Genomic DNA, 23,126 nt, shown 5'->3' with positions numbered 1-23,126 from the left:
ATGCATACGGTCCGTTCCGGTCAACAAGCGCGGGGTCATTAAATACCGATGAGACTCAATTGGCCAACCCAATCTGCCGATGCTAGACATTGTCTCATATATTGCTGACTGGCGTTTTCTTAGCGGAGGACCCCTCTTCTCCCTTGTGCAACACACTCGATGTCGATCATATCATAACGCATCATATTACTGAAGGAGACACGGCCCGTCATGGCAAATAGCAGCTGCTGCTCCTTGTCTCAGCAAGCCATTCCGCCGTGTACCAAAGCTGAAATTGAAAGAGGGGTTGTGAGACCTACAGTTCATGGCATCATTATGATTTGTTATCATGGCCAAGCGATTGGCTTCGACGACGATACTACATGTATTATTGCCGTTGAGAAAGACTTTTTGAGTTGAGGAAAAGCAAAGTGAAAAACGGTGAGCCTGAATGCGTCAGACTTGCAGCTCAATGTCAGACAATTAATTTCAGCAACAACTATCTGGTATCAATCTCAAGATCATTTCTGACCAGACAATTATCAAGCACAAGTATGAGGAACGAGGCCTTCAATGTCAAAGCTTCTAGGCCGAAACTAACCAGAATCAATCTCAATGGACCAACATCAGGGTCCAAGAAGATGAAGATGCTGTGTTACCATCACCGACCTTTCACAAACCCATCGGATGTGTGCATGTCCCATCCCCGCTTCTGACAAGACAAGTCCAGCAGGTAACTCGCTTTACATGCAGTGCAATGCAACTTGAATTGTGGCTTGCTGAAACAACAACTGCAACTGCTCGTAACAGGACACGGCACAAGGTCTCACAAACAATCTCGGCCACCCGAAGAGTGAGGAACTGATACCAAGACTTTTCTTGTTGATCTTCTTCTTCTCTCAGTCGTTTTCAGCCATGGAAAGTGCAACTTTTATCGTCTTGTGGCTTGCTGAGGCATGCGTGGTTGGGTTGACAAATCAATATTCTCCGATTTAGTCTCCCTACATAATCATGTTATCTTGAGCGGCTGGTCTGAGTCCGAGTTTGAGAAAACGAGACTGTGAACAAGAGGGGTTCTTTTGTATTCACATGTATACTTTTGTTGTTTCCACGTCATCACTTCATGCTGGGGCTACACTAGATGGACGTTGCCGCAACTCACGGTGAAGCTGCCCGTCCGTAAGGGAGGACATGGACTGTGACTTTGCAGGAATCGCTGGTGCTTGGGATGAGACTGTGATCAGTAAAAGGGGGGTTGGCTGTTTCCCGCATAAAGAAAGCTGTTCTGGTCCCCCAGACACAGGTCTTGTCGTCTCTTTGCACTTTCCACCCATATCCTTCTTCTGATATTCACGATGCCGCACGCTGAGACAGTTGACTCTACAGAGCCCAAGAAGCTCATCCTATGCTTTGATGGCACGGGAAATACCTTTAGCGGTTCCAATGCGGATACCAACGTGGTCAAGATCCTACGGAAGATGGATCGTAACCATCCGAACCAGTATCACTACTATCAAAGTGAGAGATACCCAGCCGCTGACTTCAGGCAACTGTTGCTAATAACTTCCAAGCCGGTATTGGTACCTATGATATCAATGAACAGTCTGTAAACAAGACTTTTGTCGGTGAGATTGGCAGTAGTATTTCAAAGACTGTAGATCAGGGCTTTGGAACTACATTTGATGCCCATGTCATTGCTGGCTATCGCTTTCTCATGCGATACTATGAGCCTGTAAGTTATGCTTTCTACGTCCTGCCGCCCGAAATATTAACAACCTCCAGAACGCGAAAATCTATGTCTTTGGCTTCAGCCGAGGTGCTTTCACTGCCAAGTTCCTCGCCAGAATGCTCAACAAGGTCGGCCTTCTCTGCAAAGGCAACGAAGAAATGGTTCCTTTTGCATACCGTCTCTATCAACGTCACTTGCAAGGCGAGATCAAAGACAGTGAGGTAGCCCAGTGCTCTCATGGCCACGAGCATGATGGAGATGAATCTCACTCCCATACTGGTGAAATCCGGTTGCCGGGCCAGGCTCCCGCTGATGTCAGTGACGAGACCAGAGAGGCTTCGAACGAGATTGAGGCCTTTAGCCAGACGTTTTGTCGCAAAGAGACGAACTCTGATGGCGAAGAGGAGAACATCAAGGTATTCTTTCTTGGCATCTGGGATTGCGTTGCTTCTGTTGCTGTTCTGGAGCGCAAGGCTCGCATGCCTGTTCCCGTAACTGGGACAGCACATCACGTTCGTCACGCGGTGGCTATCGACGAGCGTCGTGTCAAGTTCAAGCCTGCTCTTCTTGCACAGGACATCAGAGCTGCGGTTCACAACCGCAAGCCAGCTGCTGAAGAAGACATTAAAGAGGTGTGGTTCCCTGGTAACCACGGCGATGTCGGTGGTGGTTGGCCCGTCGTGGTAGCAGAGCAGGCCGGCACCAAGAAGAAACAGCCTCTACTGTGCTCTTCCGAGCAGAGTCTGGTTGAGGAGAACGGCTCGGCTCATCTGAAGCCCGAGGTGGTAAAGCTGTCACTCTGGGGTCGCTTCAAGAATGCCATCAAGACGTGGAAGGCCGACAAGGCGAGCACTGATCTGAACAATGACTGGCTTCAGATGAGTGACATTCCTCTGGAGTGGATGATTCGTGAAGTCAAAAAGTGTGGTGAGAAAGACCCGAGTGCTCAAGTCCATTGGTGTCACAGCCTTGAGCCATTTGAGAATATGATGAGGAATCCGCAGAGACGTGTGGAAGCGACCCACGGGTTCATGCATGACACGCTTGCTTTTGGGTACGGAACTGCATTTTTCAAGGTGCTCATGTGGAAGTTTATGGGTAAGTACATGTCATGTCATGTCATGTCATGTCAATCATTGATTGATTGATTGACTATCTACCTATGAATGGGGTCTGACATGAACAGAATGGCTCCCTTTTCTCACTCGCTGGGAACTAGACGACGCGACAAGTGACAATGTCAAGCTTCTTGGGTGGAAACCTGTCACATTTCCTCCCAACATGGGATCATACCGTGACATTCCCCGCGGGGCAGTCTTACATCGGTCATTGCTTGATCGGCTACAAACATTCCCCGACTATGAACCCGGTAATAACCACGGTGACAGGACAAATGATTGCTTCAAGGGCCGTAACAAAGCTCTGGTGTACACGGGTAAGGTGACGGACAACTTGACTCCTGAGCAAGCTGAGCGATTGAGAGAGTCACATTTCAGGATTCACTCAGAAGGAGGGGACTTGGTTTGGGAGAAGGATGAGCGACATCAGACGTACGACTTTAACCCTTTTTTCAAGGATGCTGATAACCGGGGACATGTTCACTAGGAAGTTAAATGAGATGGTAAATGAGGTGCGGAGCGGATGCTACTGTTGATCAGACGGGAAGGAGGCTAAGTTTGTATGTATCTAACTTGTTGGCTAGGTAGGTATTGTTGTCTAAAGTGTTGGACCGTATCCGTAGATCGTACCTACGGATATACGAGCTGTTATCTTTGAATTCCAGCGTCTTGGAGATACGCAGATAGCGCTGAAGTTTCTTGTTCAGGCAATTCGTCCGCTATAGTGGAGAGACTACCCGTGATCGGTCAGCTGAGCACTGACTACTACCTAACTGCAGGCTCCATAGCACCTGGCTCAGGTTAGAAGTTAGTGCATACGGGTACTCCACTATAGCGTTTAATACTGTCTGTCGGAACCTGCAGGGCCGAACTCTTGAAATTCCCACTTTCATTATGGGCCATGATGAAGAAAAAACCTGGGGCGCTTCCAGGGGATCCTAGCAATGAAACGGGTCTCGTCTCTTGTTTCTCGTCTCTGTTTTGGGTCAGTGACGAATTGTTGTCAAGGGAGTCAAAGACATTGATCAGTTAGTTAGGTATTTGTTAAAGAGTACGAGTCCTCCCTTCATTCCTCCCTTCTCTCTCTCTCTCTCCAGACCCAAACAAAACATACCAAACAAAACACAACTTTACAATGCAGCAAAAAACATCACTACTCTTCCTTCTCACCAATGCGGCTGCTGCCCACTCAATTGGCATCCGAGCTTCCGAGTGTAAAGACGTCCACGTCTTCCTCGCAAAAGGAAATAACGAGCCCTATCCAGGACGACAGGGCGTATTGGCCAAAGCTATTTGCGACGGCTACAAGAGCTGCGACTACGAAGACATCATCTTCAACAACCCTCTAGAAGCACCATTTTGCGATTCAGTCACCGAGGGTGTCGTCAATGGCAAGAAACAAATCACAGAATACAACAAGAAATGTCCCAAATCGAAGCTCGTCGTCAGCGGTTACTCGCAGGGTGCACAGGTCGTCGGTGATATCCTTGGCGGTGGTGGAGGTGTTTTCTTCCAAGATTGTGTCGAGGATAAGATCGCCGGCCTGAGCCCCGATTCTAGGCCCGGCAGCAGCAGTAAGCCGTGCCCTTATCCTGCCCAGTGCTCTCAACCAACAGTCTGTGACGTAACTAACACATTCTCTTCTTAGTTGTCGCTGCTATGTTGTTCGGCGATACTCGGCACACGGCGGATCAGCCATACAATGTTCTCTCAGGCGTTAGCAAGAATGGCCTCTTCCCTCGCCCCGCAGACCAGCTCGCCAACTTGGCAAGCTACGGTGATGTGTTAAACGCATATTGCGTTGCGACAGACCCCATCTGCGCGCAGGGCAAAGACGTAAAGACGCATCTCAACTACTTTGATGTTTTTACAGACGAAGCTGCCGACTGGGTCAAGGAGCGAGTCAAGAAGGCTGGTGGTGTTGCCGAAGCGGACGAAGACGACAAATCGAGCTCGACTGCTGCGGCTAGCGCTACCACCAAGACCAAGGCCATCACAGTTGAGATCACAACGACAATGGCGTCCGAAACAAAGGCTACAACAATGGTTGTCACCAAGACTGAAGCTTCAGAAACCGACGATGTTGCCTCTTCTACGACAGACGGTCTCAGCGCTGTGGTGACGTCGTTGGTCGATGCAGCGTCGTCAATTGGCCCGGCGGCAGCAGAGGCGTCGTCAACATCGACAGATAACGCAGCTGCACCAACAGGAGTCCCTCTCGCGGGGATAATCATGGGCGTTGCGGCTCTTTTGGCGATCTAGAGGCTAAACTTTAATATCTAATGATGATAAGAATAACATATACACGTGAGACGCACATAGAGGTACATACACATAGACAAGACTAGAACTTGTATATAAGAGGAGGAAATGAAGCCATTCATGTTAGGGGCTTGGTCATTTTTAATTTTTTTTCGTGGCTTTGAGCGAATAAGCTGCAGTCGACGGACGTAATGAACGTACATTATACTCTCATTAATATAATAAATACTAAATGTAATCAGATTCTGGGCGATTGTGTTACAAAAGACCTCGGTGATGCTTTTGTCACTACAGAGATGGTAGATTACCCGGCACTGTTGAATGGTCAGACACGGACTCACTCAAGCCATAATGACGCCTCAGGGCTATATAATAATTCTTATCGAATCTTCTATCCTATCAAATGATATTCTACAATCCATTGAGAATATGTCAAGTCACTATTATCAGTTGTTGAGAGACCATCTATTTATAAAAACATGTTTAATTCCTGTCAACTAAGCTTTTCTTGTTCCACACCCACTCCCAAGTATTATCTAGTATTATGTAACTCGACTCACACCTCTCTCTCTCTCTCAACTCAATTCCAACCACACCATCTCAATTCACCCGTCCAACCAAACAACACCATGTCTCCAACCGTCGTCCTCATCCGCCACGCCCAAGCATGGCATAACCTCTCTCATAAGTCTTTTTCTTATATACACACCAGAAGGCGAGATTGATGACTAACCCCGCAACCACAGGACTACACTCTACCTGACCCCCCACTCACAGACGAGGGCGAGCTACAATGCGCCAAGCTGAGAGAGAACCTCATCTCCACCTTCTCAAAGGATGTGGATAACCCGGATGATATTGCTATCGTCGTGAGTCCCATGCGTCGTACTCTGCAGACAGCCATGCTCTCCATGGACTGGCTTGTCGAGCGTGGTGTGAAAATCGAAGGCAATGCAGACTGGCAAGGTATTCTCCACGGTCTAGAAAACCACAACCGTTGCAAATCTTACTTATAGTTTCTCGATAGAAAATTCGGATAAGCCTTGTGATACGGGAAGTCAGATATCTACTGTATCTAAAGACTTTCCTCAAGTCAACTTCTCCACCGTCGACGCTGTTTGGCCTGACAAGAAATCCCCTGCGGGCCGGCGCTACGCATATACCAAGTATTCCATCCTTGCTCGTGGAAAGCGTGCTCTAGAGGATCTCCACAAGCGACCTGAGAAGCTCATCTTCGTCGTGTCCCATTCTGGCTTCCTCAGGTTGGGTGTCGTTGGATATTGGTTCTTTAATAGTGACTATCGTGTCTTTGACTTTGAAGCTGAGAGGAACGCCGATGGTGAATTGAGAGTTGTCCAGCAGGAGAGGACTCTTGCTGGTGGGCTGGGCCTGTCGTGGAAGGATCCTGTTGCCCTGGGCGGTGATCTTCCCGAGGAGGATCCTGAAACTGATCCCGGTGCCTTTTAACTTTTTGGCATATTCACTTGGCTAGTTTCACGTCAAACGGTAAAAAGAATGTATGACATATAAGTAGGACCGATGTAGTTTCAACATCTTACGAGCCAAGAATCTATTTTCTTTATATCTATCGTATGTTCATGATGTTACACTATGAGTACACGCTATATCCAACACCACCTCAAATCATCTGGACATGAAACTTTGAAAAGCTGACTGATCAATAACGACGTTGCCCACAGCACGTAGCCTCTTTCTTCCTTCTTTTTGCTTCTCCAGCAGCTTCCTTCTTCGTGACACATCAGCAGCATGAAGCTTGGCTAGCACATCCTTGCGGAACGGCTTGATGGTTTCTCGTGCTACGATGCGATTGCCCGCTGTGGCTTGAATAACAACCTCTGAGATACACGTTAGCACTGCATTGAAAGGTCCCTACGTGCGAGTGAGAATCTTCTTACCAAAATGTTGTCGGTCAACATGTTCCTTGAACTTTGTCACCCACTGCTTTCCGAGACGGTCAACCTGAGATGAATGCACAACCTTGCAAATAGCATCAACAGGTTGCCTGTTCACTAGGAGCTGAATTTTGACCAAACTGCTCTGTTGCCAACCTGAATCTTCGTAGTCTAGTGTGGCATATCCCTTACTGTAATAATCTGTTAGCGATGCTCAGACAACGAGGCATAGTGAGAAACATACGTAACGCTCTTGAGCTTTCCAAAGAGATCATCGACCAATTGAGCTGTTGGAATATGATACCGCAGAATGACCTGCGTTGTGTGGAAGAACTCGAGGCTCTTCTGTTCTCCACGGTTGGCTTCGCATAGCTCAATCACTCGGCCGAGATACTCCTCTGGCATAGTAATGGTAGCCGTTACATAACTGCGCATCAGTCAGCATAAGTGAAGCGAAAATGGGAACCCATAAAAACTCACGGCTCAAACAGTTGAGACTGTTTAACTTTCGGGTTGCTCGTCTCCGGAAACAGAGCCGGGTTCGACACAATCTCCTCCGTTCCGTCGGGCCAGACGATTTTGGACGGGACGGTCGGCTCCGTTAGGATGACACTTCGCCCGTGTTCCTGTCTCAAACGATCCTGAAACACAGAGCAGTGCAAGCTCCCCAGAAATCCCAAACGCCAACCCGCTCCGAGCGCCTCGGAGTGGTCCTTCTGCAAAGTCACGCTACGGTCGTTCAGCACGAGCTGGCCGATGCTGTCGGCCAGACGGCTGTAGTCGCTTTGGTCAGTGGGGAAGGCGGCGACAAAGACCATGGGCTTGGGCTCTTCGAAGCCTGGGTAGGGTTCGACCTTGTCTTCACAGCCAAGAAAGGTAAATGTGTCGCCAAGCTTCGCGTCTTGGATCTTCTTCATGCCTGGGTTGAAGTAGACGTATCCGACTTGACCAGCACTAAGGGTTTTTTGTGGTATGGCATGAGGATACTGTATACCCACTTGGCCAACAGTATACTTCATACCAGTACCCATGGAAATGACACTGTCGCCGGCCTTGATAGTACCGTCAAACAGTCTGACTAACAGCACGACGCCACGGAAGTTGTCGTACCATGAATCCACCAACATCATCTTCAGCGGCTTCTTCTCATCGCCGACAGGGTGAGGAATACGCTCAATGACAGCAGGCAAAACATCTGGCACGCCCTTGCCAGTCTTGGCACTCAGCAAAACGGCACTTTTAGGATCCAACTCAAAGGTATCTTCCATTTGCTGTAGTACACGAGGGACATCGGCAGCAGGCATGTCAATCTTGTTCACAACCGGCACCAGCGCAAGATCCTGCGCAAATGCGAGGTGAAAGTTGGACACTGTCTGCGCCTGGATACCCTGTGATGCATCGACAAGAAGCAGTGCACCACCACAACTGGCATAAGATCTCGTAACCTCTGCTCTGAAATCGACATGGCCAGGTGTATCGACTAGATGAAGCAGGTAGTCTTCGCCCTTGTACTTGTGAATCATGGTGCATGTCTGCGCCTTGACAGTGATGCCGCGCTCACGCTCAACATCGAGTTTATCCAGAATCTGTTTGTTCGCATCGCTAGCCGAGATGGTCCCTGTGTATTCCAGTAATCGATCGCTCAGGGTACTCTTTCCATGGTCGATATGCGCAACAATACAAAAGTTTCGGTATCTTTCAATCGGAATCGCAGCAATCCGAGCCTCGAGTTCGGCTGGGGTAGGTTTCGTATTGGAGGAAGCGTATGCGCGAAAGGCTGGGACAAATCGTGGTGCGGTACGTAGCAGTGTTCTATTGTGGCATGCGGACCATGATGGTCTAGCTTGTGAGAGGCATTGCCGACTCCAGGCACGGCCAGCGCTCCAAGCCAGGCTCATCTAGACTTAAATCGGGCACATTTGGCCAATGTATTAGTAGAGAATAGTCGAGCCAATTCAATGGCTGAATAGTCGTTTTGGTGGAACGAGTTGATCGGGTAAAATGAGGTTGAGTCCAAAAAGATTTACCCATGATGGACGAAATCCTCGGACGTGGTGGAGGTACGTACCTATCAGAATATCCCCGCGCTATGCCGCTTTTGGTCCCAACTTTGAAATGCCATGTAGATTAATTAAATGGATATTGGGGATGCAAAGGACAAACAAAGTACTAGTTGAGTAGTATTTATACAGTATAACTAGTTCCTTTGTCCAAGATGTATGTCTCAGGCGGACAGAATATTTGTTCCTAACCAAGGCATATATGCCCATCCATCACATAGTATTTACCGCAAACAAACGTGCTTTAATGAAAGTGAAACATATAGATCGCTTGGGTATCGAGCCTTTCCCATCATACGGGATACATCTAAGTACTTCGCCGAATAAAAAAACGAAGGCACCATTGCCTGCCTGCCCCATGCATCCATCATAACCACCGATTCCCAGTCATCCATCTCTTTCATTTCACATCAAGTTCAAGTAAGAACCCATTCGCTGCCTCGCTTGAGAAACTTGTCAAGCAACAGTCCCAAGTCTGCCAGGACAAACCGACATACGTAGAATCCGAAAAACTCAGCTGCATGCCGAGTACAAAGCTCAAGCCCGACTTGTGTCTTGTCGGCGTGTCGCAACCCAGGGTCTTCTACTTGTCTAGCTATTTGATCTGTACATAGTGGTCAGTGAATTGAAGACTCTCACCACAAAATAATGACTTACCGATAGCCTGAGCTGCGTCAAACAGGCGTGCCAATGAGCTCATGTACATCGCGTTGGGTCCCGTAAAGTCGACTTGCGTCAGATCCCGCTTCGTTGGGCGAGTTGTCGGGTTTGGTGTCATTGGCAGACTAGCAAGACTGGGGATCTCCTTATTGGTATCAACAACATTACGGTTCGCGTATGCGCTACCAAGTCCCACAGCCGAGTTCTTGGACCGCAAGCGTCGCCACGAGAACGATGATTTTCCACTAACGCTGGCTGAGCGTGGTACACCCGTGGATGCATCGCCGTCGCCAGTGGATGCGTCCTTGAAAAGAGACCCCGATCCCTGTACACCCACTTCGTTGCCAAGTTTGCGGGTAAGGGCTGTTTGGACCTGCTCAAGGATGCTTTCTAGGGACTGCATCTCTTCCAGAACGGCATCAGCGTCGTAGGTATCAACTCGTGCTATTTTGAGTAGAGCGGCTGTGAGAAAATCACAATTGGCCACTTTGTCTTCAATGTTCTTAAGCTTTACTCCCTTCACCCTCCAAACATCCCGGGAAACAAAGAGTTTGCTGCTAAGATACCCGCCTTTGGGATGAGCCAGAGTCTGGTAAAGGCATCGCATGAGCCAAAAAGGTCGAAGCATGAAATCTGTGGGACAGGGCTCTAAAGGAGCCGGAGCATCAGGATAAAGGGGACTCGGCGAGCTCGTGCTCGTCGGGGAGTGAAAAAAGTCTTCAAACAAAGAAAGCCCGGCTGCATTCGTATCTGATCGCTCACGGAATGAGGCTGCTAGAGGCGTAGGTAATGCTGGAACCGAAGGAGCATTCAGAGATCCAAAGGGATTGCTTCCGGGAGTACCGGGAGATACATCTGAGTTTTCCTCAAGATGTGTCAAAGACATGTTGCGGCTCTTCATACTTCTCAGACTAGATGATGAAAAGTTGTTTCTTAACTTGCGTGCATTCGGCGATCCGGTAATATCATCGTCACCCTTTTCTGAACCCAGCTGACCAAATGGTGATGCTGCGGGTCGGACTGCCGTCGTATCTGTTGGACTAGCCTCGAATAATGGTGGCGAAGGGTGTCTATAAGGCGCGTTCGTGGTCTTCATATCATTGTCGGCCTGATGCTCTGATTCCTGGTTGCCAATATGAGCTGATCTGGCATGAACCGAGTCATTGGCATGCTGGATAGGAAGATTGAGTTTAGATGTCTCAATCTTGAGCTGCTTTGGGTTCTGCCCTGAAAGCCTCCTGTTGCGTACGCTTTGTGCAGATGACCCAGGTCGTTGAGGCAATTCAGGGAGTGATCCTGTCGGCGGAGGAGCAGCTGGTCCCTGTGATATGTTTGTAAAAGGAGGTGGCAGTTCTGTAACAGTCGAGAGTGAGGTGGCTCCTGTGGGAGGATTTGATCCCTGTGAGCTATGCCAGGTACGCGAAGTCGCGCCACTAGAGCCGGATTCCCTAGGTGGCGCAGGTTGATGTCTGTAAGACTCAAGACCATAGTCACGAGCAATTTCGTCAAGAATTCTCTCTTCTTCGTCCGAAGAGTTGTCGTTGTAAAAGTCGTTGGTTTCCTCGTACTCTGTGTAAGAGGACTGGTAAAAATGTTGAGCTCGGGAATCTCTTTCCATATCATAAAGCTCTTGTTCGGTTTCTCTCACTTTCTGACGGGCGAGTTCAACTTTGCGCATGGCATTGGCCACTACGTCTTCACCCCCGTCCACTGACATCATGTGTCCGTTCTCCATTGGACTCATTGGCTCGTAAGCTGCTTCAATAGCCTCATCCATCGCTGTATCAAATTCTGCCTCAGTCTCTCCGCTGACGTTCCGAATATGCTTCCTTCTAAAACCAAGTGACGATGTCCGTGAGTGGACAGAAGATGTAGTTGAGCCCCCTGATTCGTCAATGGGGTCCAACCAAGAGTTCATGCTGTCTTCACGGAAATGAGTGTGCAATACATTAGGTTCGGGCACCGAGTCAGCCGTTTGGTCATGGCGCATCGAGAAATCTGATCGTACAGGCTCATTCACATCATCCACTTCAGGTTTGAATGGTGATGGAGCGCGCCTTGGAGACAAAGGAGCCGGCATATATTGGTCTGCCGCAGATCGCTGCGGGAGTAGATGGTCAGGAGTTCGAAGGCGCACAGGTGATCGCGAGAAAGACGACTGCAGAAGCCCTGGCTCAGGAGTCAAAGTCGTAACAATTGGATTAGGTTTGTTCTGCGCGCTTCGTCTCTTGAAGACTGTATTTTCGTCTTGGGGCGGGGGGCTAATTAACCGGGGCTGTGGACTGCGGTTGTCTATTCTCGTAGTGGTCGCAGTCGCAGTATCGAAGACAGTGGTTTCGTCAAGATCATCATCGTCGTCCAATTGTAGCATGGATTCAGTTTCGGACCGCTGAGCTAGACTTTCGGGTCGGGCTGGCAGAGCCTTGGTTTCTTCTTCTTGCCAAGGAGCCATTTGATCCAGCTCGTCAATTCGACTAGTATAAGTGCCTCGCTAAGGTATACGAGTTAGCATCAGTGCTTCATTTCTTCAAGTCGATCTCCTTACAATTGCTTCAAGTTTACGTTTGTCCTCATCAGCAGTCGTCTTCTGCAACACTTGCTGCAGAAGATCACAGGCTTCTGCATAAGCCTCCCGTGCCCCCTTAAAGTTCTGCGCATTATCTAACTGTACTGCCGTATTTGCCTTTTGTAATGCGCGATGTAGCATAGCCTTTTGAGATGGAGGCTTGGGTCCGCGCCCTTTGTCAGCACTCCCCTTGCCAGAGGGATTTCTGGAATGGCCTCTCTGAGGCGGATACGCCTCTTGGTCTTGGTCGTAGGGCATATTGGGTCTGTAGGTACCCATTGAGCGCGCACTTGCTGGGGTCGATGTCGTGGACTGAACTTGCGAGTCTGGAGTCTTGGAACGCTTCAGGGACTGTCCCTCCTGGCGAGCGACGGTCGATCGCCCAGGCTCACTCGAACCAGAGCCAGGGCCAGCCCCTTCGGATTTTACGTTGAGGAAATCGTCCAGAGCTGGGGGTGGTTCCAAGGGTGATAATGCGACGATCAGCGGTAGAGATTGGGGGAATTGACTTCGTTCTTCTCGAGCACGCGACGCAGAGCCGTCAAAGTTAGAAACGGAGGAGGCGTTGCGTCGGTGTTTTTGGAGTTTCCTGGGCGACGGTTTGGAAGGCGGTGGAGAGTTGTCAATGGGAGTAGTCGCATCGATACTGGGGCGACGGCCACCAAGTCGCGGATGATTAACGTGGGGAGGTAGCGCCGAAATACGACTGAAATTAATCGACGCAGGTGAGGACAGGCTATTCAAAAGCCACGAACTGTCGGCGGCGTTGTGGGGGATTCTGTGCCCAGGAGTAGTGGGAGATAAGCGATCGGATCTCTCGAAAGTCACAGCTCGTGGTGAAGGTTCGATATGGGGCGGAGGGAGGAGTGAAGAAGTTCGAGGGAGTCGGGGTCGGGGCCCTGGAGACTTCTGATGATGATAGGCGTTTAGCGAGGGGGACGATGAAGACGCAGATCTCGACGGGTCGCGATAATGATTATTAGTAGGCCCAGAATTAATTGGTACGGAAGCGGGCGGATTATTAGACGATGTGTACGAATGTATAGCCCAAGACGGCGAGACGGCAACGGCAACACCAGGTGAGGTGGAATTAGATGGCAACGACGCGCTCGGACGGTAATGGTCGTGAATTCGAAAAGACGAGTTCTGGCTGTCGTGCATCTCTCTGATTTCCAGTCAAACCAATCCGGCGATATGACTGGACGCAAATCAAAAGCCAGCAATTCCCCCCTTTCCCTAGGTTGCACACCAGTCCTGGCGATTAGGGGACTACTACTCTGTAAGTGTAGTGGAGGTCGGGTTAGTGGAAGCCAGGGCCCTTTCCACTGGGCGGAACAGCACCTCTCAAGTGTCAACTCGTGGGTTCGGTGGTGCGTCGTGGAGAAAGGCCCGCGAGCTAATGAGATGGAGCGAGGTCCGCTTCCGGCGCGATTACTGTAGGTAGCGTAGGTTCAGGTACGAGAAAGTTGTAGAGTTTAAATGCGGATGGTTGCAAAACGGCATTCTCATTTCGGTGTTCTCTTATTCACAGTCATAGAAGCTGTGGCTGAGCCAAGGGATGTATGCAAAGGACAAGTTGAAGCGTTAAAGAAGTCGAACCCGTTCCGGAAACAGAAACAGATCAGTCAGCCAGTCAGCCAGCCAGCCAGCCAGCCAGCCAGACCATGGCAAAACGGCAGAGGCAGACCACAAAGCATGCAAACTTAGATAAACCAAAACTGAATCGATCCATGTCAGGGGAGGGAGTGATCGGAGGAGCCGTACCTGCATCCCCGAGTTCTGGTTGGTGGTTTAAGACATTGTGTTAGAAATGCCCCTGCAAGTGACAACCGGCGATAAGACCGGTTATTAGATAGCTGATTAGATAGGCTCGGACTGATACTAATCTAAGCAGGGATAGCTCTATTAGCTATAATCCTCTATTAAAAGTAAGAAAATTCTACTTCTTAGATAAAAAAATAAGGCTTATTAAATACTTTAAAATTTATATTAAATATAATATAAATAGCTAGTTATTATAGTTATAAGCCTAGGAGGCCTATAAAGCCTATAACTTCTACTATAAACTATAAGCTATTAGTAAAAGTTATATATTTAAACCTTACCTTATATAAAATTACCCCTAGATAAATCTAGAGAGAGCCTAGAGAGATATAAGCTGCCTTCTTTATAAGGGTATTTTTAATGAAAATCAGTAGGATATTAAAAAGAATTACTAAGAAATAAAGAGTATATTAAAACTAGATATAAACTTAAGTACTATTATTCTTAAGAGTAAAGGCCTTTATTTTTAAGTACTTTAGCCTAGTAGTCTATTATAATAATTATAAGCCTAAGTAGAATTATCTTTAATAATTTCTATAGTATTTACTTTTATTTTAATTTTTTTTATTATAAATCTTTTTCTTTATAAATAAAAAAGTATAATAACCTTAATTAATATATAAAACCCTTTATTCTTTTAAGTATATAAATATATAAAAAATCTCTCTTTTTTATCTCTTATAAATACTTTTAAAATCTATATTAAACTTAATATTATAATTTATTTTAAATAATAATATCTTTAGACTTTAGCTTTAAGCTTATTAGGCTTAATAAGCTTAAAAACTAGGCTTTTTAAATAGAAATATAAAAGATTTATATTAATCTATTTAATATATAAAAATATATTAATTTAAATAAAATAAATTATTTATATAATAATATTATTAATCTTAAAGTTATTTTATAAAAAGAATATAAAATTAATTATATAGTAAAGTTAAATAAGTCTATTAAGATTACTTTTATAAATTAAGAAATAATATTTATATTTTTTTTTCTATAAAAATAATAAAAATCTCTATTAAAGAGAAATAAGCTTTTATAGACTATTAAGCTATATTAATTTAAGTTATAAATATTAACTTTAAAGTATTTATATTATAATATAATATCCTTAATAAGGTTATAAAGTAGATTTTTATTTTAATTAATATTAATATATTTTAAGTAATTAAAATAAAGCTTAAGAAAAAAAAATTTATTTATAAATAAATTATTTATAGTCTTAAGGAGAAATTTACTTTATTTAATAATATAATTAAAGACTTTTTACTATTAAAACTACTAATTAAAATTATACTTACTATAAGTAATTATTTATATTTACTTAGATAGTTATTATATAATATATTTATATAATATTTATTAATCTTTAAAAAAGCCCTTAATTAAGCTTAAAATTTCCTATTAAACTTAAAATAATTATATAAAAAATTAATATTTTAAAATTCTAATAATTCTAATTAACCTTATTATCTTAGCTATTATAATTAAATAAATAATTAATTATTTATTATAGACTATTAAATAGTTTAAATATCTTTATAATATAAATAATTATCTCTAGATTTATAATTTAAAGTATATAACTATTTAATTATATTATCTCTAGAAATACCTTTTTTTATATTAATAGTTTAATCTTTTAATCTAGCTTTTAATATAAAGTATTAAATTACTTTTTTTTCTATAGAATTTAATTAATATAATTTAATTTAATAAAATATAAAAAGACTAAGACTTAATAATTAAATTAAGCTAATATAATATTAAGCTTATTACTATATATACTATTAACTTTAATATTTTTAAGCTTTTTATAATTAAAGGTTAATTAATATAGATTTTTAGCTTATTCTTTATTATTAATTAATATAATAATTAATTTTTCCTTATTATTATATTAATTACTATTTCTATAGGCTAAGGCCTTAAGGTTATTATTTATAAAATTAAAGCCTACTTAATAAAATATATTTATATAGACTATTAATAATTAGCTATTATTATATAAATAGTTAATTAAAATAACTTATATATTATATTAATAGATTATAAGGCAATATATAATTAATATTATAACTATAATTTAAGTTAGCTTAATATATTATATAAATAGTTAAAGTAGGATAATTTATATCTTTTTTCCTAGTAATCTTATTAAGTAAGAAAGAAGACAGTATATAATATTATTATAATTTTAATAGAGCTTTTATTCTTTAATATAGAGTTAACTTTATTAAACCTTATTAAAAAGTATAGCCTTATAGCCTTATAATATTATTTTATTATTAAAGTTTACTATTCTTAAGTATTTTATTTCTTTATAAAATAATTAAAATCTTAGTTATATATAATATTATATTAGCTTTAAATATTAATATTAATAATTTCCTTATTTTTATTATTATATTATAAAAAAGAGAGAATTTTTTACTATTTATTTAAAGCTTATATTCTTATATAAGGTTTAAACTTATATTAAGCCCTATAGTATTATTACTCTTATTACTATTAATACTATTATTAAAATATATAACTTATAGTAAATAAAGCTATAAGCTTAAAAATTTAATAATAATATAATAGTATTAATAGTAATAAGAGTAATAATACTATAGGGCTTAATATAAGTCTAAACCTTATATAAGAATATAAGCTTTAAATAGATAGTAAAAAATTCTTTCTCTTTTATAATATAATAATAAAAATAAGGAAATTATTAATATTAATATTTAAAGCTAATATAATATATAAGTTATTTTAATTAATTGCTTATATAATAGTAGCTAATTATTAATAGTCTATATAAATATATTTTATTAAATAGGCTTTAACTTTATAAATAATAGCCTTAAGGCCTTAGCCTATAGAAATAGTAATTAATATAATAATAAGGAAAAATTAATTATTATATTAGTTAATAATAAAGAATAAGCTAAAGATCTATATTAATTAATCTTTAATTAGAAAAAGCTTAAAAATACTAAAGTTAATAGTATATATAGTAATAAGCTTAATATTATATTAATTTAATTTAGTTATTAAGTCTTAGTCTTTTTATACTTTATTAAATTAAATTATATTAATTAGGTTCTATAGAAAGAAAAATAATTTAATACCCTATATTAAAAGCTAGATTAAAAGATTAAACTATTAATATAAAAAAAGGTATTTCTAGAGGTAATATAGTTAAGTAATTATATACTTTAGATTATAGACCTAGAGATAATTATTTATATTATAAAGATATTTAGACTATTTAGTAATTTATAATAAATAATTAGCTATCTATTTAATTATAATAGTTAAGATAATAAAGTTAATTAGAATTATTAGAATTTTAAAATATTAATTTTTTATATAATTATTTTAAGTTTAATAGGAAGTTTTAAGCTTAATTAAGGGCTTTCTCTAAGGATTAATAAATATTATATAAATATATTATATAATAACTATTTAAGTAAATATAAATAATATACCTTATAATAAGCAGAGTCTTAATAAGTAGTTTTAACTGTAAATTAATACTATTATATTATTATTAAATTTTTAAACTTATAGCTTTATTTATTATAAGTTATATATTTTAATAATTAAAGACTTAATTAAAGCTTAATATTAAAGTTATTTTTAAGAAATAATATATATAAAAGTTAATTCTTAAGCTTAGTTTAATTAGTAAAATTCTATTTATATATAATATATAGTTTTTAATATCCTAGAAATAATTAAGGATTTTATTATATATAATTTCTTTAAGGCTATTAAGTAATATATTACTTTTAATTAAATAAAGTAAATATAATATAAATTTAATTATTAAATTTAATTTAATAAGAAAATAAAAAATATAAATAATTATACTTAAGAACTTTTTATTAAATTTTAACTTTATAAAAATAACTTATTTAATATATTCTTTATTACTTTAATAAAATAATTAAATTATAATAGTAATTTTAATTAAAAAAATAAGCTAAATAAGAGTTATTTATATAAAAGGCTAAAGTATATTTAAGATCTTAAGAAGTATTTCTATATTAAATTTACTCTAGGGATTTTTATTAACTATAAGGGAGCTTATATAATATCTAAGGAAAATCCCCTATTGAAAATATTATTTAAATTATTATAGTTATATTATATTTAAGTTAATAGAGAGAAAGTAAATTATATAACTTTATTAATTTAATTATAATATAAGCTTTTACTTAGTTTTTTTAAACTTTATATTAAACTCTTTTATATATATATAAATTTCTTTATTATAACTTTAACCTTAATAGAGTTTCCTTATTAATAAATTAAGCCTTTATAGTTAAACTTATAGAAAAGCTATTACTATTAAGTATATTAAAATATTATAACTATTATAATAAAAAGCCTTATCTTTATTAATTATATTAAATAATATAATTTATTAAGGAATATAATCTCTTTAGAGTTACCTTTTAAATTATAATAATACTTATTAAATAAATTCTCTTTCTTTATAACCTTATATATATTATATATAGAGATTTAAAGAAATAAAAAGAAATATAGAAATTTATAGTTAAATATTACTAATATTACCTTATCTTTTACTTTAATTAGCTAATTCTAATTTATTAAGATATACTCTAGTAAAATTACTAAACTATATAGCTTATTAAAGATTAATTAATTAGCCTAACTTAAGGCCTTAAGGATTAAATAGTAATTTTAGCCTTATTAATTTAAGTAATTATATAATATAATAATATAATATAATAATATTTTAATTATAATTAAGTTAGCTTAATATACTATATATTAAAAGTAAGATATTTTATTTAATTACTTAATTATCTTTTATTATAGTTATTATATTAAATAAAAGTAAAGAAAAATAATTATATTATCTTAAATTCATAAAAGTCTATAGTTAAACATTACTAGCACTACCTTGTCTTTTGCCTTAGTTAACTAGTTTTAGTTTATTAAGATATACTTTAGTAAAGTCACTAGACTATATAGCTTATTAAGGGTTAATTAGCTAGCTTAACCTAGGGCCTTAAGGATTAAATAGTAGTTTTAGCTTTATTAATTTAAGTAATTATATAATATAATAGTATAATATAATAATATTTTAGCTATAATTAAGTTAGCTTAATATACTATATATTAAAAGTAGAATATCTTACTTAATTACTTAATTATCTTTTATTATAATTATTATATTAAATAAAAATAAAGAAAAATAACTATATTATCTTAGATTCTTTCTATATATTTATTTTAATATTAAGTTTTTATTAAATCTTATTAAATTATATAGCCTTATAGCCTTATTACCCTTTTTATTATTCTTTCTTATTATTTTTATATTAAGTTTATTAAGAAAGTTATTTCTCTCTTAAGTTATATTAACTTTTAAAGACTAGCTTAATAGCTATATAATTATTATCTTAGATTCTTTTTATATATTTATTTTAATATTAAGTTTTTATTAAATCTTATTAAATTATATAGCTTTATAGCCTTATTGCCCTTTTTATTATTCCCCTTTATTATTTTTATATTAAGTTTATTAAGAAAGTTATTTCTCTCTTAAGTTATATTAACTTTTAAAGACTAGCTTAATAGCTATATAATTATCTAAGGAAAATAAGTAAGCTATTTAAAATAAACTTTAAAAACTATAATAATAATACCTTTATAAGAAGCTTAAAAGTAAAGCTTAATTTAATAATAATTCTAGCTATAGAAATAGTAATATAAATAATAGCTTAGCTTTTAATTTAATTTTAATTTAAATTAATTTTAATTTTATTATTTAAAAATAAAACTTAATTATAATATATATTAATATCTATTTACTATATTTACTTTCTAAGAATATCTTTTTTAATAATTATAATATAATATATCTTATTAATAATATTAATCTTTTTAAATTAAGTTCTTTTATATTTTATATTAAAAAAAATATAAAAGCTAATAACTCTAGCTTTTTTATCTTAAGAATTAAAACCTAGGTTATATATAAAATCTTTTAAAATAAAAATAAAAAAAAGATTAATAACTTTATACTTTAAAATATATATATAATTAAAGGATTTTATTATAATATTATATTAAAAACTAGAATCTTTTAATTAAATATTTAATTTATTAAATATAATTATACTTTATATTAAAGTATATTAAATAATAATAAGATTTTAATTAATATAATCTATTAATATAACTTTATTTTCTTTAAATATAAGCCTCTTTCTATTTATTCCTCTATAGCTTAATTATTATTAAATATATTAATATTAATATTAATAATATATATAGTTATATATAATATAATTTAAATAAGGTATTTTTACTTTTTATTTAACTTATTTTATATAAAAAAAGATAATAAATACTTATAATACTTAAGATTTAATTATCTTAGTAAATAAGCTTTAAAAAAATTAATAAATTAAATATAAAAAGTTAAGATTAATAAAATAAAGTAAATTAACTATAAAATATATATTAGAATTATTATCTATAGTATAGTTAATAGAAAACCCTTTAAATAGAGTATTATATAACTTTTTAAAATAGTTTATTAAGATCTTTAAAAGTATTTATTTATTTATTTATTTTTTTAATATATAATTATAAGATTACTTTTACTCTTTTTAGTTTTATTAAAGGTTATTTATAATACTTTATTTATTTATATAGATTAAAGAATTATATATAGTTTCTCTTAAAATAAGGTTTTTAATATAAATATAATTAATAAAGTAATTACTTAAACTCTATAATATTAATAATTAATAAAAGAAGCTTTTATTAAACTATATAAATAGTAATAACTTTTTCCTCTTTTAACTTTAATTAATTATCTAAGATATCTATAGTTATTACTAATTATCTTACTAAGATAAACTAAGTTAATTAATCCTAATCCTTTATAGCACTTTACTAATTACTTTTATAAGTCTTATATAATATAATACTAGCTATTATCTTTAAACTAAGACTTATTAATAATAGCTATTTTCTTAATTTTAATATTAAGACTATTAAAAGATTTATTAAGTTATATAAAAATATAATAAAACTAAAAGAATTATATATAAAGGCTATTAACCTTTATATAATTAAAAAGATAAATAGCCTTATTAAAGTTAAATTAATAGCTTTTAATTATAAGCTTTACTTTTTATATATAAAAAGTAAGAAAATAAAAATAATATTAAAGAGGCTATATAGGCTTAAGAAGAAGCTTATTAAAGGGCTAGCTATAGGTTTATTATATATATAAAAGGAATTCCTAGATAAAATTAATATATATAATAATAAGCACTTATATATTAACTAGTTTAAATAGTTAAAAAGGTAGGTAGTAGTTATAATTAAGGCCTTTAAGTTATAGTATACTAGTTATAGCCTAAGACTATAAGTATATAATTGCAAAGGGTAATAATAGGCAGTAGGCAGGGTTAGTAGTAATTAAATAAGTAATAAAAAAGTTAAGTTTATTATAAAGTTAAAGTTAATATTAATAAAGCTTAAAGCTAAAGGCTATCTTAATATAAATTATCTAGCTATATAACCTTTTAACTCTACTTTATAAGATTTTATTAGTATATTATTAACTGGTTTATTAACTAGGATCTTTAAAAGTATAAACTTACTTATAATAAATATTATTATCTTTTAATTTTTAAAAATAAGTTTAATAAAATAATTTTTATATAATTATAATTTAATAAAATTAATATTATTATTTTTAATATAATTTATACCTTTAATAAATTTATTATAAAATAGTATAATATTAATATTAAAGTATACTATAATAATAATAAATAAGCTATAATATATCTATTAAAAAATATTAATTATTAAGCTTAAGCTTATTATAAAAGTATTAATATTATTTTAATATTAATATTAATATATATATATTTTTTTTTTTTACTCTCTATTAAAGCCTAAGTCTTCTTAAAGCTATCTTATAAATTAAACTAAAGGATCTATATAAATTAAAAACCTAATATATTAAACTTAACTTTTTCTTAATAATTAACTTTCTTAATAAGACTATAATATAGTAATAGTTAAACTCTATAATAAGGGAGAAATAAAAAAAGCTTCTATATATATAATAGCTACTTTTTCCTCCTGTAATTTACTACTAAGTACCTTTAAACTTATATAGTTAGTTAATCCTTAGTCTATTTACTACTAGCTACTTTATACTAACTAACTTTACATATTAATATATAAATTAAATAAATAAATTAAATAAGTAAATAAGAAAATAATAAAGAAATTTAATATTATATTAAATAGAGTATCTTTAATCTTTATTTTATAGCTAAAGAATATAAAGGTAATAAGTTATTTATTAAATAAAAGCTTAAAAAAGGGAAATTAAAGTATTTCTCTTTTAAAGGTAATAGATTTATAATTTTATAAATATACTTTAATACTATTAAAGAAATATAATATTAATCTTTACCTTAATTAAAATAGTATTTATACTTATAGCTATAAAGCTTATTTACTTATAAAGAAATATAAAAAAGAGAAATAATAATAAGTATTTAAAGTAAGCCTTAGAATATATATTAAATACCTAGTAAAATATTAATCTTAATATATTTATAAAATCTAAGTATTTTAACTTAAAAAAGTTATTATTTTAAGAAATATTTAATTTAATAAGAAAATATTCTATAAACTTAAAATTAAAAATAAAATCTTACTTTTAATATAAAACTTAATTAATTAAGTTATTTAATATTAAGAATTAAATTAAAATATTAATAATATAATAATATTACCTTAAGTTATATTATTAAATTTAAATTTAAAAGTAAAAGTAATTAATATTTAATTTAAAGCTTAAAAAGTATAAAAAGCTTAAAAAATAATATAATTTACTATATAAATAATTATAATTAAAAAAAAAAGCTTTTTATTATTTTTATTATTAAATTAATTATTAATAAGATTTTAAATATTAAAGAATACTCTAGAGCTAAATAT

The 23,126-nt window shown here is 35.7% G+C and overlaps 4 protein-coding genes across 4 annotated transcripts; 3 read left to right on the top strand and 1 right to left on the bottom strand.

Moving 5' to 3' along the window:
* Positions 1-1,334: 1,334 nt before the first annotated feature.
* FPOAC1_002794 (uncharacterized protein) lies at positions 1,335-3,313 on the top strand (the record flags this gene model as incomplete). The annotated part of the gene is made up of 4 exons (XM_044847369.1): positions 1,335-1,497; positions 1,551-1,711; positions 1,762-2,806; positions 2,895-3,313. 4 exons carry the CDS (start codon positions 1,335-1,337, stop codon positions 3,311-3,313), a joined length of 1,788 nt encoding a protein of 595 aa, XP_044713285.1.
* Positions 3,314-3,961: 648 nt separating this feature from the next.
* Positions 3,962-5,088, top strand: FPOAC1_002793 (uncharacterized protein; the record flags this gene model as incomplete). Its single annotated transcript, XM_044847368.1, has 2 exons — positions 3,962-4,400; positions 4,475-5,088. 2 exons carry the CDS (start codon positions 3,962-3,964, stop codon positions 5,086-5,088), a joined length of 1,053 nt encoding a protein of 350 aa, XP_044713284.1.
* Positions 5,089-5,279: 191 nt separating this feature from the next.
* On the top strand, positions 5,280-6,555 carry FPOAC1_002792 (uncharacterized protein; the record flags this gene model as incomplete). Its single annotated transcript, XM_044847367.1, has 4 exons — positions 5,280-5,285; positions 5,331-5,387; positions 5,835-6,054; positions 6,116-6,555. The coding sequence occupies 4 exons, from the start codon at positions 5,280-5,282 to the stop codon at positions 6,553-6,555; spliced, it is 723 nt and encodes a 240-aa protein (XP_044713283.1).
* A 177-nt stretch (positions 6,556-6,732) lies between these two features.
* FPOAC1_002791 (uncharacterized protein) lies at positions 6,733-13,448 on the bottom strand (the record flags this gene model as incomplete). The annotated part of the gene is made up of 7 exons (XM_044847366.1): positions 6,733-6,944; positions 7,005-7,192; positions 7,246-7,428; positions 7,482-8,813; positions 9,551-9,665; positions 9,719-12,212; positions 12,267-13,448. 7 exons carry the CDS (start codon positions 13,446-13,448, stop codon positions 6,733-6,735), a joined length of 5,706 nt encoding a protein of 1,901 aa, XP_044713282.1.
* Positions 13,449-23,126: the final 9,678 nt, after the last annotated feature.

Source organism: Fusarium poae, chromosome 1 (assembly GCF_019609905.1).
Source record: "Fusarium poae strain DAOMC 252244 chromosome 1, whole genome shotgun sequence".
Lineage (NCBI taxonomy): Eukaryota > Fungi > Ascomycota > Sordariomycetes > Hypocreales > Nectriaceae > Fusarium > Fusarium poae.
Note: the sequence above shows the minus strand (reverse complement) of the source record. Positions and strands in the feature narration are given on the sequence as shown.